The sequence below is a fragment of the Octopus bimaculoides genome, chromosome 9 (genome assembly GCF_001194135.2).
Source record: "Octopus bimaculoides isolate UCB-OBI-ISO-001 chromosome 9, ASM119413v2, whole genome shotgun sequence".
NCBI lineage: Eukaryota > Metazoa > Mollusca > Cephalopoda > Octopoda > Octopodidae > Octopus > Octopus bimaculoides.
The window spans coordinates 71,901,706-71,915,231 of NC_068989.1; the positions used below are offsets into that span (position 1 = coordinate 71,901,706).

Consider the following 13,526-nt stretch of genomic DNA (forward strand, 5'->3'; position numbering starts at 1 on the left):
TATATATATATATATATATATATATATATATATATATATATATATATACATACATACACACACACACACATTCGCACATACATATATATATATACACATAATGGGTTTCTTTCAGTTTCTGTCAACCAAATCTGCTCCCAGGCTTTGGTCAGCTCAAAGTTATAGTACAAGACACTTGCCTTGAATGAACCTTGAACCATGATGGAAACAAACTTTTTACTACACAATCATGCCCACACCTCTCTAACCTAAAAGGTCCTTGTCTTGCAAGTTACTTGGCAACCCTGCTGATGCTCGTGCCATGTAAAAAGCACCTTTGCTGGTGTCATGTAAAAAGGGCATGAAGCCATAAAAACCATGCTAAAACAGACAATTCAAGTCTGGTGCAGCTCACTGGCTTACCAGCTCCTGTCAAACCATCGAACCCATGCCAGCATGGAAAACAGATGTTAAATGATTATGATGACACACATATATGAGTATATGAATATATATGATTGTAACAGCTGGTGCCCCCCTCACATCTAGTTATTCAGATTTGATGTTCCCATAGAATTTGAATTACGAGAGAGGTGCCATATGTTGTAATCATAAGTAATAGTCTCCCTTTGGCATTGTAGCTTGTTTAAAACCTTGTCTGTATTTAAGTACTACACATACACACAATGTGTATATGTGCAGTATATATATATATATATATATATATATATATATACACACACACACTCATTATTTTTTCAATTATTTTTCCATTGGTTTTCATTTTATTTGATCTCATTATTTTATTTTAAAAATTTCATTTATATATGTGTGTGTGTACATGTATGTCTATGTTTCTGTCTCATTATAACCTTTCATCATCTGACACATCACCTCCTCCAATGCCCCTCCCCTCTCAAGGGATCTTTGTCTTGCAAGTTACTTAGTGATCCTGCCTGTGCAGGTGCCACTCAAAAAGCACCCAGTCCATATTGTAAAGTGGTTGGCATTTGGAGGGGCATCCAGCTGCAAAAATCATGCCAAATCACCTGTACGAGTGTCACATAAAAAGCAGTGGTTAGTGTTAGGAAGGGCATCCAACCATAAATGCCATGCCAAAACAGACACAGTAACCTGGCGTAGTCTTCTACCTGGCTGGCTCCTGTCAAACCATCCAACCTATGCCAGCATGGAAGGTGGACGTTAAATGATGATGATGACAATAATGAGGTACTCATGCTTATTGATTTATTTATTTACTTGTATTTTATTTATTTATTTACTAATACACCTTTACTTTATACCCTGTTTACTACTATGTTGGTCGGTATTTTCCCTCTTCCTTTTTTTTCTCTCCCCCACTAGCTCTCTCTTTTCTTCCTTTTCTAAATACTTATTAATTACCTTGTCCTCTCTCTAAGTCAATATATTAGATCTCTGTGACAAAGCTCAATAAAGTGTTCCCCTGATGATCCAATGCATTGGGAACATCTAAATAACAGCACTGGTGAGACATGTTGTTGGCACTCCGTCGAGGGTTCCAGTCGATCTGATCAACGGAACAGCCTGCTCATGAAATTAACGTGCAAGTGGCTGAGCACTCCACAGACACGTGTACCCTTAACGTAGTTCTCGGGGATATTCAGCGTGACACAGAGTGTGACAAGGCTGGTCCTTTGAAATACAGGTGCACAGAAACAGGAAGTAAGAGTGAGAGAAAGTTGTGGTGAAAGAGTACAGCAGGGTTCACCACCATCCCCTGCCGGAGCCTCGTGGAGCTTTAGGTGTTTTCGCTCAATAAATACTCACACTCGTGTTTATCTTAATTTTCCACTACATAGGCTCTTTACATCAGAACTACTAACACTGCAAAGCAAAATGGCTGACTAACAACTATACTGAAGACTGACCAGATAATGATAATCTATGTGGAACTTTTACTACAGTAGTTGTACACACACACACACGAGCGGCTGTGTAGTAAGAAGCTTGCTTCTCAATAACATGGTTCTGGGTTCAGTCCCACTGTATGGCACCATGGGCAAGTGACTTCTGCTATACCCTCGGGCTGACTAAAGCCATATGAGTAGATTTGGAAGATGGAAACTGAAAGAAGCTCATTGTGTATGTATGTGTGTGTGTGTGTGTGTGTGTGTGTGTGTGCATGTCTTTATGTCAGTGTTTGTCCCCCACCACTGCTTGACAACTGTTGTTGGTGAATTTATATTCATGTAACTTAGCAGATCGGCCATAAAGACTGATAAAATAAGCCCTGGGGTTGATTTGTTTGACTAACATCCTTCAAGGTGGTGCCCCAGCATGGCTGCAAACAAATGACTGAAACAAGTAAAAGAAGAAACTGCAAGGATGACAGAGGAACGACTTCCGGTACAGGTGGCAGGGTTACTGCAAAATAGCAAAATCGGACAAGAGCATCTTCTGGATTTGTATTCTTTCGGTGGAGTTATTAAAATGTAGTAGGGGAATCTGAGTGTGTGCACTAGTTTATATAGGGTGGGGTCGTGGAGGAAGGGGAAGTGTTGGCGAAGCAAATAGTTATTAAAACAGAGAGAGAGGGGGCCAGAGTTAGGCTGGTCAAGGATAGAACACGAAGGAGAAAAGTATTCTTTTGGGATTTTGGGTAACATGATTTAATGAGACAGCAAATGCTGATAATAGTGAAAGAGAATTGAAAAATCTGAGAGTTTTCAGTCAGCCAATCTGTGACAAAATTAGAGAAATAAGTGACGAGGTGACAAACTTGAATAAATGAATAAGTGATGAATAGTAAATGTGCGAGAAGGAACTTAGGTTTGTTTTAAGACAACAGTGAAGAAGACGAAACTATGTTTACATGGTAATGAAATAAATAGAATAACAAAAAGAACTAATAAGGGGTTTATGGTCTGCATGGAAATAGGTGTAGATGTACGAAGTTAAAAGAATAAAACAAATATATATATATATATATATATATATATATATACATGCACAAACACACACATGCATATAATACACACACACACACACCATTTTTGTCTATATAACATCAATAACAAAAATCAGGGATGTGGTTTAGACATGAGGCCAAGAAATGTACTATAAAAGTTTTACACCAGTTATTTTATGCAAAATAAAAAGGTGCGCAACAAGAATGTATATATACGTATGCATGCATATCTCATATATACATACACATGCATGCATATATCATATACACTTACACATGCATATCTCATATATACTTACACATATCTCTCTCTCTATCTGTCAATGTAACTCTATATACATATACATATATATAAAAAATAGTTTTACATATATCTATTAACACAAATTTGGTAGGGAAAAGATAAAAGAATTTTTCCTAAAAATAGCAGCAGAATTGCTGGAATTACTTACCAACAGAAAATCCACTGAGAATAATACCTATTCCTGAAACTGTCTCTGACAAGCCTGTAGATAAGGAATAGAGTTCGAAGTTGAAGAAGTCCAAAACGACGACAGTATAAACCGAAAATGATATCCCAGACGTCAATATAAATATGAATGTTACAATCGTTATGGCAGTAATAGAAGTTATAAATGGATAAATCAGACTAACCAGGCTACAGCTGATGATTGCGAATGAGAAAATCACCAAACTTGGCATCTTCAGATAAAGGAAGATAGATCCCAAAACACGGGAGATGATATCACCAATGGCACCTATTGAGAAAATCCATGCTCCTTGTTTTACAGATAGCCCTATTGAATAGCAGTAGTCTGGTAATATAGTTACTACAGTGGCCAAATTGCCAAAAGCTATAAATAAAGTACACAAAAACAGAACATAATTTTTGTTTGATAAAAGAAACTGAAGTTTTTTCACAATATTTTGCTTTGGCATTTTTGAAATGTCAATTTGAGAATTTGATATTTTTGTAGTGTTACTTTTGATTGAATAATTGCTAGTAGAATTTTGGGAACTCAAGTTACCATTCTGTTTGTAAAGTGGTGGTGTTTTCTCAATGTCTGAAATCTTAATTATCTCTTCTGGATAGTTTTTGCCGTTTATTTCGATAGTGGAATGGATTTTTTGTTTTGTCTCACATAATAATAATTCCTTTTCTTCAATAGTCAGATCATGAGTGTCTTCTGGTTGTATGCAGTTGTTTTCTTTACACGTTCCTGAACTATCTAGCACACAGCTACAATTGCTGTCGCTAGTTGGCAATATTGGACTTTGGCTACTTTCTCTGGAGGTAAGTTTCTTTTTGTTGATGCCATTTTTACTTGGTTCTTTCTTTGACTGTTTTCGGCTTTTAAAATATTCTGTCTTTGTGGAAAATATTAAACCCAAAGGAAGACAATTAAGGACAGTTCCACCAAGAATAAGTAAACTTCCTTGCCAAGAGTAGATGTCTATCAAATATGATACAAATGAAGGGAAGATGATTAATCCGAAACTTTCACCAAGGGTAATGAGGGAAATTAGAATTCGGCCAGTGTTTGGGAAGTGATATGCCAAAGCTGTGTTTGTAGAAATATATATTAAGGAACAGCCAGTGCCTGAAATATATAGAAATTAGGTAAATGTAAATGTTTGTTTGGAAATGAGACAAAAAAAGAAGTACTCAATACAAAAAAAAAAAGTGCATTGTTTCTATTTTGAAGCTGAAACTAGTTAATTGTAATTTGAGAAAGTTCAGCTTCAAAATAACACACACACATGCACACACTATGTATAAAGAAAAATAATACAAATTTTTAAAATAAACAATCACATGATATATGTGTGTGCGTTAGGATTATGATGTTTCAAGTTGTGGGTGTAATCATCACAATAATGGTGAAGCAGTAACAGAAAATTTATTGGTAAAAGATGTTGATTCTTCTTTTTAAATCCTTTGCTCCCTATGGAGTATAGGCTATCAAGGACTTTTCTCTACTCTTCTTGACTCTTGGGTGTCTTCTCTAAGGAAAGGTCTTCCTCTCCCAGCTCTTGCTGGTTTTGCTTTGTCACCAGTGCTTCTGTAATTTTGATTTTTTTATAGGTAGGAGTGTTGGCTCTACACAAACCCATTTTTACCTCTGGGAAGAGATGGTCTATATTAGTATGGCCTCTATCAAAGGACAGAGGCCAAACTTTGGGAGGCCTTATCAGAAGCTTGTGCCCTGCCAAAGGTAGGAGTGTTGGCTCTACACAAACCCATTTTTACCTCTGGGAAGAGATGGTCCATATTAGTCTGGCCTCTATCAAAGGACAGAGGCCAAACTTTGGGAGGCCTTATCAGAAGCTTGTGCCCTGCCAAAGGTAGGAGTGTTGGCTCTACACAAATCCATTTTTACCTCTGGGAAGAGATGGTCCATATTAGTGTGGCCTCTATCAAAGGACAGAGGCCAAACTTTGGGAGGCCTTATCAGAAGCTTATGCCCTGCCAACACAGCTCTAAGGGTCAATGAAGCAGGCCACCACATCACAACAAGGACTGGGCCTTGTGAAAAAGAGATGAAAGCCAAATGTCATTGTACACCTTCCACATTTACTGTCAGCAGCACATCCTTAGAAGCATTCAAGAAGGACAAAACCTCTTAGAAATTCTCAAGAATTTGCAGGCTAATCAATGTGAAATTAATGATTGTAAAAAACATCCTCGATTGAACCAAAGACATAATCTGTATGGAGGACTCCTACCTACCTAGAATAGTAATCCATGGTTAGCAAAAGGGGGACCTCTTGTCAATGTGGAAGTTCTAAGAAGCACTGGGAAATCCAGCTGAAGTACTGCTGTCAAACTGTATTAGCCCCTAAGGTGGCAGCCTGTCTTCGATAACATTGGTGGCATAGAGAAGGAAGACTTGAAGGTATGGGCAATTGTTAACCCAGATGGCCACGCATATAAATACAGGAACATGGTCAAACTTGACTATTGGAGCACCCTTTTCTTTTGATATTATGATAATAATAATAATAATAATGGTTTCAAATGTTGGTACAAAGCCTGAAATTTCAAATGAGGGGCAAGTTGATTACATCAACCCCTGAGCTAAACTTAAGCATTTTATTGACCCTGAAAGGATGAAAGGCAAAGTTGACCTCAATGGAATTTGAACCCATAACATAAAGAGAGACGAAAATACTACTAATCATTTTGTCTGGCATGCAAACAATTTTGCCAGCTCACCACCTTCAATAATAATAATAATAATAATATTTTCTACTATAGGCACAGGGCCTGGAATTTGAGGGGAGGGGGTAAGTCGATTACATCAACCCCTGTGCATAACTGGTACTTACTTCATTGACCCTGAAAGGATGAAAGGCATAGTCGACCATGGCGGAATTTGAACTCAGAACATAAAGACAGCTGTTAAGCATTTTGCCTGGCGTGCTAACAATTTATCCACCTTGCCGTCCTAATAATAATAATAATAATAATAATAATAATAATAATGATAATAACGATCCCTACCACCAATACTACCATCTCCCCACTGTCATAATTGTCATCACCACAACACCACCATCATTTTATGCCTGTTTTCCATGCTAGCATGGGTTGGACAGTTTGAAAAGGACACAGTGAGTTGGAGGACTGTGTTATGCTTCAATGTCTTGTTTTTGACATGGTTTCTATGGCTGGATGCCCTTCAAAATGTCAACCACTTTACTGTTAGCACCAGGTTCCCTTTTCATTTTAGGCATCAGCACTAGTTTGGTCACCATGCAGCTTGCACCTCCTTCTCTATTATAGATGCTTCATTTGAAGGGTAGCTTCAAATGAGGTGCCCCCAGTAGAGAGGGAGGTGAAAACAGAACAGGTTTTGTTTGTAGAGGAGCAGCGAGGATACTCAGATTATAGAAGGGAGGGATAGAAGTAAGGAGGGTGGAGCTCAAATGAGAAATAATGGGGATAAGTTGTTAGGGGAGGGTGGGCTCTCATGATGTACAGTGACTACAAGTGAGTAGGAGTAGAAGAACAGGAAGGACAACAAAAAATAGGTTAGCTTACCTGCAATGATTCCCAAGAAGAAGAGAATATATGGAACAGTAGGTACAAAACAACATACAATAATACCTAAACTGAGTAATAGGCTGCCTGTAACCAGTGCTAATCGAATACCAAATTTTTCAACAATATATCCAGAGATTACACCTGCAAAGGTAAAAAAAATAAAATATTAATTAGGTCCACCATTAGAGTGTGTGTGTGTGTGTGTGTGTGTGTGTGAGTGTGCATGTAAGTGTATGAACAGGGCAGGCCAGAGAACCTTTGATCACATGCCTTATATGATCAGGATTCCCCTAGGCATGAAGCAATATCTACAACTCTGTTTGTGAGCAGAAAGATTTGTTTTGCACATCACAGAAGGATAGAATGGATTAAGCGAAGCAGAAGGATACACATGGCTGGAAAGGGTCACTGAAGAAGTCACAGATGTGTGACAAAAGATTTCCAGACAATGGACATAAGATAGAATAAGAACAATGATAAATGAGTGAAGAATGAATATATAGTGTGTGTGTTTATTTGGCAAGGAAAAAAAAATGACCATACCAAAATAAAACAATATATATATATATATATATATATATATATATATATATATATATATATATATATATATATATATATATATATATATATATATATCAATTATTAAGGTGGTTATTCTCAGTAACCTTAATTATATATATACATATATATATATATATACACACACATACATATATATTATTAAGGTGGCTAGTCTCAGTACCCTTAAATATAATTATATATATATATACATATGTATGTATATATCTATATCTAATTTTCCAACAATCTCTCTCTCTCTATATATATATATATTTATATAATTGCCAACCAAGTATGGTGTCCTATATGGGACAGTGCTACTGACGTTTATAGCCCCAGGAAGACATCTCTTCCAGCTGACTAACGACACACATTCTGTGTCCAAGAGGGGAGGTAATTGCCCCCATCTCTAGCTTTATGTGATGCACACAGATTCGAGTTTCTGGGTAGTTATCCATCCTCAGCTACTGATGAAAACTCACCCAACTTGCAAATACCTTAGGAATAAGAACCCAAGTTTGAAATTTCCCCAAGACACTTGATGAAGGCTGGAAGGTATATCAGCCGAAACGTTGTGTTAACAACAAACAAGATGAAGACAAGTATCCGTCAAACGTAAATAATGTACTGGAAATAATTGTTAAGCCCTGGATAGACAGTGTATGCAATGGAAGGCCAGATGTGTTTCAGTAAGACTCTGCACTATCGCGCATGGCTTTAATAACACAGGAATGGATGGCTGAAAATTTTCATGATCACACAGCCTCTAACATTTGGCATCCTAATTCCCCAGATCTCAATCCATTGGACTATTACACGTGGAGTGTTGTTGAGAGAGAGGTCATAACACCAAAGATTCTTTGAAAGCTGCCATAGTCAGAGTAATGTCCAAAATGAACCAGGACCACTTGATTCGAGCATGTAGATGATTTAGATCTCATACAGAAGCAGTTATTGAAGCTGAAGGTTGCTTTATTGAATAACAATTATGGAAAAGGTTTATTTTTATCCTCATAGCATTTTTTGATAAATAAAGGTATTATCTGTTATTAGATATCTATTTTTTTTAATAAACATAAATCTGTCCTCAAATATTTTACACACCCTGTATATACACATAGTGTAATATGTATATATATATATATATAATAATAATAATAGTGGATTTTCATCGATGAGTTCATGGACCTTGGTTCTTTTCCCTAAAACTATATATATATATTAGAAATATAATATTTCTAAATCTCTCAGAGAGATTTAAGCAGTAGTGGAGCGATAAAGTTGTAGTATATTGTCAACTTAATGTGACAATCCCAATAAGGGAATACACTACTGCTGTTTAGCCCTAGGAAGCTGGACCGCTTCCTGTCGGCCTTGACTGGCAAGCTACTTCAGGCCGATAACGCGCAAAGACTCAGAAACATGTCCCTGAATGCTGGCTAGGCTGGGTGGAGGAGCTTGTCTCCCCCTCGCAGACTTAAGGACACAGTAATTGTGTCAAGGCCGACAGGAAGCGGTCCAGCTTCCTAGGGCTAAACGGCAGTAGTGTATTCCCTTATTGGGATTGTCACATTAAGTTGACAATATACTACAACTTTATATATATATAAATAGGTCTTACAGCTGTTTCCAGGATATTTATTATATCTCCGATGAAGGGATATAATAAATATCCTGGAAACAGCTGTAAGACATTCTATTTATAAATGTTCTAAAATCTTCACAGCCTTGTTTTTTTATCTCATTCTGAAAAAAAATTTTATATATATAATATTGCATACATGCAGATAAATGCAAACTTACACTAAAAAATAAACAACAGACAAACAAATAGATATTAAATAAAAGAAGAAAATATACTCTGTTCCTACCTACACAGCCAAAAACTCCTGTTGGCAAGAAAACTGCCAACGTAACATATTTCAGATCATTAGGAAATGCTAGCTTCAGCTCTACATAGTAGATAGACAATGCAAAAATGAAGCCAATGACCATTACATTGGTTCCAAAACAGCAGAATGAAACAATAAAGCACTTAAACAGTTGAATACGGGAGCGTTGAGCAATGCTGGAAAATAAGGAAACTGATTGTGAGAGACATATATGGATTAGATAAAGCATAATCTATTACAATAAACTAAGTCAATAGCTTTGGGTAGATAAAACCCTTTATCATATTTCTATTGAAATACATTACCTTCATTTCACTTAATTTTGAAAATAATAAAGAATTTAGGAAAATAACATTGTCATTATTATATTGGTGTTTGGAACATACAATTTTGAGGAAGGTTTTACTTTAGATCATTTTAAAACAGGAAGTTGGTACCATAGGACAAGGGGTGGTCTTAGTCAGATTGGTATCAAAAGGGTTAATATGTGAGGCAGTGCTGAAAAGTTCTTAGTTTTAAGGGTATCATGAAAGCCCTGTTGGAGGCCCAACCTTCCAAGTTCCCACTACACTCTCAGAGTGGTTGGCATTAGGAAGGGCATCCAGCTGTAGAAACTCTGCCAAATCAGATTGGAGCCTGGTGTAGCCATCTGGTTTCACCAGTTCTCAGTCAAATTGTCCAACCCATGCTAGCATGGAAAGCGGATGTTAAACGGTGATGATGATGATGATGATGATATATATCATCATCAGCAGCAACATAAGCAAAAGTGTGGCTATGTGGTTGAGATGCTTGCTTACCAAGCTCATGGCTTCAGATTCAGTCCAATTGCATGGCACCTAAGGCAAGTGTCTTCTACAATAGCTCCAGGCTGATCAAAGTCTTGTAGGTGGATTTCATAAATAGAAACAGGAAGAAGCCTGTTGTGTATATACAACTGTATATGTATGTGTGTATGCTTGTATGTGTCCATGTCTTGGCATCATGTGATGATTGCAAACAAACAACAATATCATACCAACACTGTCGTTCATTTACAATCTTCCATGAAAAGCATGCCTGGCCATGGGAAGATATTACTTTGTTTGGAAACAGATGAAGATCGGCAACAGGCTTTAAAAAAACCTGCCACAATGAATTCTTTCAAACACATGTAATCATGGAAAGGCAGATGTTAAAATGACGATGATGAATAAGAAAGTTACAATGGACCACAAAGAAAAATACAGCAGAGAAAGAACAGAAAGTAATAGCCATCATCATTTAACATCCATTTTCCAGTCTGGCATGAGTTAGATGGTTTGACTGAAAATTGGTAAGCTGAGGAGGTGCATCAGGTTACAATCTGATTTGGCATGGTTTCTACGGCTGGATGCCCCTCCTACCATCAACAACTCCAAGAGTGTAGTGAGTACTTTTTAAGTGCCACCAGCACAAGTGCCAGTTACACAACACTGGCATTGGCCACAACTATGATCTCAAAGTACAGTATATCACAATAGGTCTTGGTCACCTGTCACTGCCTGCATGAGACCCAACGTTCGAACGGTGCCTTTTATGTACCACGGGCATGGATGCCAGTTACACAACACTGGCATTGGCCACAACTACAATCTTCCAAATATAACATTTAGAAAGTAATTACTTGAGTGTGTCTGTGAAGCAAAAGAATGTGAGAATCTACATTTGTGGTGTATATGTGTGTTTGATGCAAAAGAGTTGACTGTGCAAGAATTCTTGGGTTAGCTGACTTGTACAGTGCAATGGCTGATAGCAGAAAACAGTTTCTTAGAAAAATATACAAGATGGCAGTTTTAATAATGCAAAAATAAGGTTCACATGTTCTCTTGGAGAAATAGCATATTTCATCAAAAATGAAGCATTCTGATTGGATGAAAAACAACTAAAAGGTCAGGTGACACACACTGTTGTGTTCTCAGCTGGATAAGGTGATAAAAATATATTGTAAAAAGAATTCATGTGACCTGCAAAAACGACAGTCATCTGGGTAGGATTTTCAGTATAAGACACAACTGTAAGGCAAACTTGACATAGAGGCAAATGAATGTAAGATGTCTTCAAGTGCATATGTATGTGTGTGTGTGTGTGTGTGTGTGTGCACGCAAGAGTGAGAAGGGATTAAGAGAAACAAGTATGGAAGGAGAGTAGTATCAGATTACACAACAAACACTTTCCAGTAAATTACAGTTAACAACATCACCATACTTGCCATAAAATAAACATACATCCATACATATACACACAAACTGCATGCTCAAAACGTTATACACACACACTTAGAAATGTTTATATAAGAATGAGTTCAGACCTTGTTTTACACTCTCTCTCTCTATATATATATATATATATCACACAATATATTTGTCGTCCCATAAATAATGCAGGTTTTTTAATACTTCTTTTATTTTTCTAAATTAAGATAAGCAAAGTTCTTTTTTAATTTAAAATATACTCTCCTTCATTTTCTACAATGCTCTTCCATCTATCTAGTAGACTTGCAAGGCCCCTCTTCCAAAATTCACTTGTCTGTGATGAAAAATACTCAAGTTCCACTATTAATTTGACACTGTAGGGTGACCAGAGTTGAGAATAGTAGTCCAAATGGCTGAGGACAAATGTTCACCATAGAGCCCCCACTCAGTTCCTTGGTCCCTTGTTCTGAATGTTCTCAGAATCCATCCAGCCCTTTGCTTGCACAATGCCGCCATCTTGATGATATGCACATAAAACGAAGCATTGTTGCTCCATTTGGTCCAAAGTATCGTTGTTGCAGCTCCTGAACACCTATTTCCTTTATTGCCCACAAGGGGCTAAACATAGAGGGGACAAACAAGGACTGACAAAGGGATTAAATCGATTACATCGACCCCAGTACGTAACTGGTACTTAGTTTATCGACCCCGAAAGGATGAAAGGCAAAGTTGACCTAGGCGGAATTTGAACTCAGAATGTAACAGCGGACGAAATACTGCTAAGCGTTTCGCTTGGCATGCTAACGTTTCTGCCAGCTCGCCTCCTGAACACCAATTAGCTGATGGTGAAGGGCTTGGAATTTACCTGCATTAAATTGCATGTTGCTGTCCTCAACTCATTTATATATGACATCTAGATCTTTCTGTAGAAGATTAGCATCAGAAGTTTCTTTGACTGCTTTTACTAGTTTTGTGTTGTCAGCATAACTAGTAAGTGTGACTGATGGCTCTGAAAGAACTACCATGAACAGCTGTGGCCCCAATACAGTTCCCTGAGACACTTCACTCTCTATTACTGTCTCCTTGGAGAGGGCCCCATTAGCTACCACAGCCTGGTTTCTGTCTTTTAAGAAGTATTGTAACCACTCTCCCAGTTTCCCGGGTATGGCCGAATCTCCATAGCTTGTGACATATCATCCCATGATAAACCTTATCAAAATCCTTTGCAAAATCATGATATATCTCATCCATGTTTGATTGATTCATTAATTGTTTCAACACCCAGACATAATGCTGCAAAAACATATTTATAACACAATACACAACACACAATATATATATATCACCTAATAGACATACATACATATCTATATACAGATATCATCATCATCGTCGTTGTTCTCACATTAACATCTACTTTCACATGATTGGATAGGACAAAATTTGTTCAAGTAGATTTTCTACAGTTGAAGGCCCTTCTTGCCACCAAACCTCACCTGTTTCTAAGCAAGGGTAATATTTCCCCATGGCCAAACATGTTTTTACAGAAAATTGGAATTGAAGGATATGGCTTGTATGTCAGAGAGAAACAAATGAACACCCTCCTGCATTATATAGGCATGGCTGTGTGGTAAGAAACTCACTTCCTAACCACATGGTCCTGGGTTCAGTCTCACTGTGTGGCACCTAGGGCAAGTGCCTTGAGGGTGGATTTGGTAGGTGGAAACTGAAAGAAACCCATTGTATGTATATATGTATGTATGTATCTATTTACCATCATACTTAACATCCGTTTTCCATACATGTGTTATGTGTGTGTGTGTGTGTGTGTGTGTGTGCATGTGTTGGTGTGTTTACATCCCTGTAATTTGGTGGCTTGG

At 37.4% G+C, this 13,526-nt stretch overlaps 1 protein-coding gene and 1 long non-coding RNA gene across 4 annotated transcripts in view; one reads left to right on the forward strand and one right to left on the reverse strand.

The window, feature by feature from the left end:
• The window catches only part of LOC106869088 (monocarboxylate transporter 5), a 45,652-nt gene that overhangs the window by 17,268 nt on the left and 14,858 nt on the right, over positions 1-13,526 (reverse strand). For all 3 annotated transcript variants that reach the window (XM_014914614.2, XM_052970757.1, XM_052970756.1), the window contains exons 2-4: positions 9,413-9,609; positions 6,975-7,118; positions 3,382-4,530 (exon numbers count right to left, since the gene is read on the reverse strand). In XM_014914614.2, coding sequence (XP_014770100.1) covers positions 3,382-4,530; positions 6,975-7,118; positions 9,413-9,609 — 1,490 coding nt within the window. The remainder of the gene's footprint in view (positions 1-3,381; positions 4,531-6,974; positions 7,119-9,412; positions 9,610-13,526) is intronic.
• The window catches only part of LOC106869089 (uncharacterized), a 61,539-nt gene continuing 52,122 nt past the window's right edge, over positions 4,110-13,526 (forward strand). The window contains exon 1 of the long non-coding RNA XR_001409371.2: positions 4,110-4,223. This is a non-coding gene — a long non-coding RNA (uncharacterized LOC106869089). The remainder of the gene's footprint in view (positions 4,224-13,526) is intronic.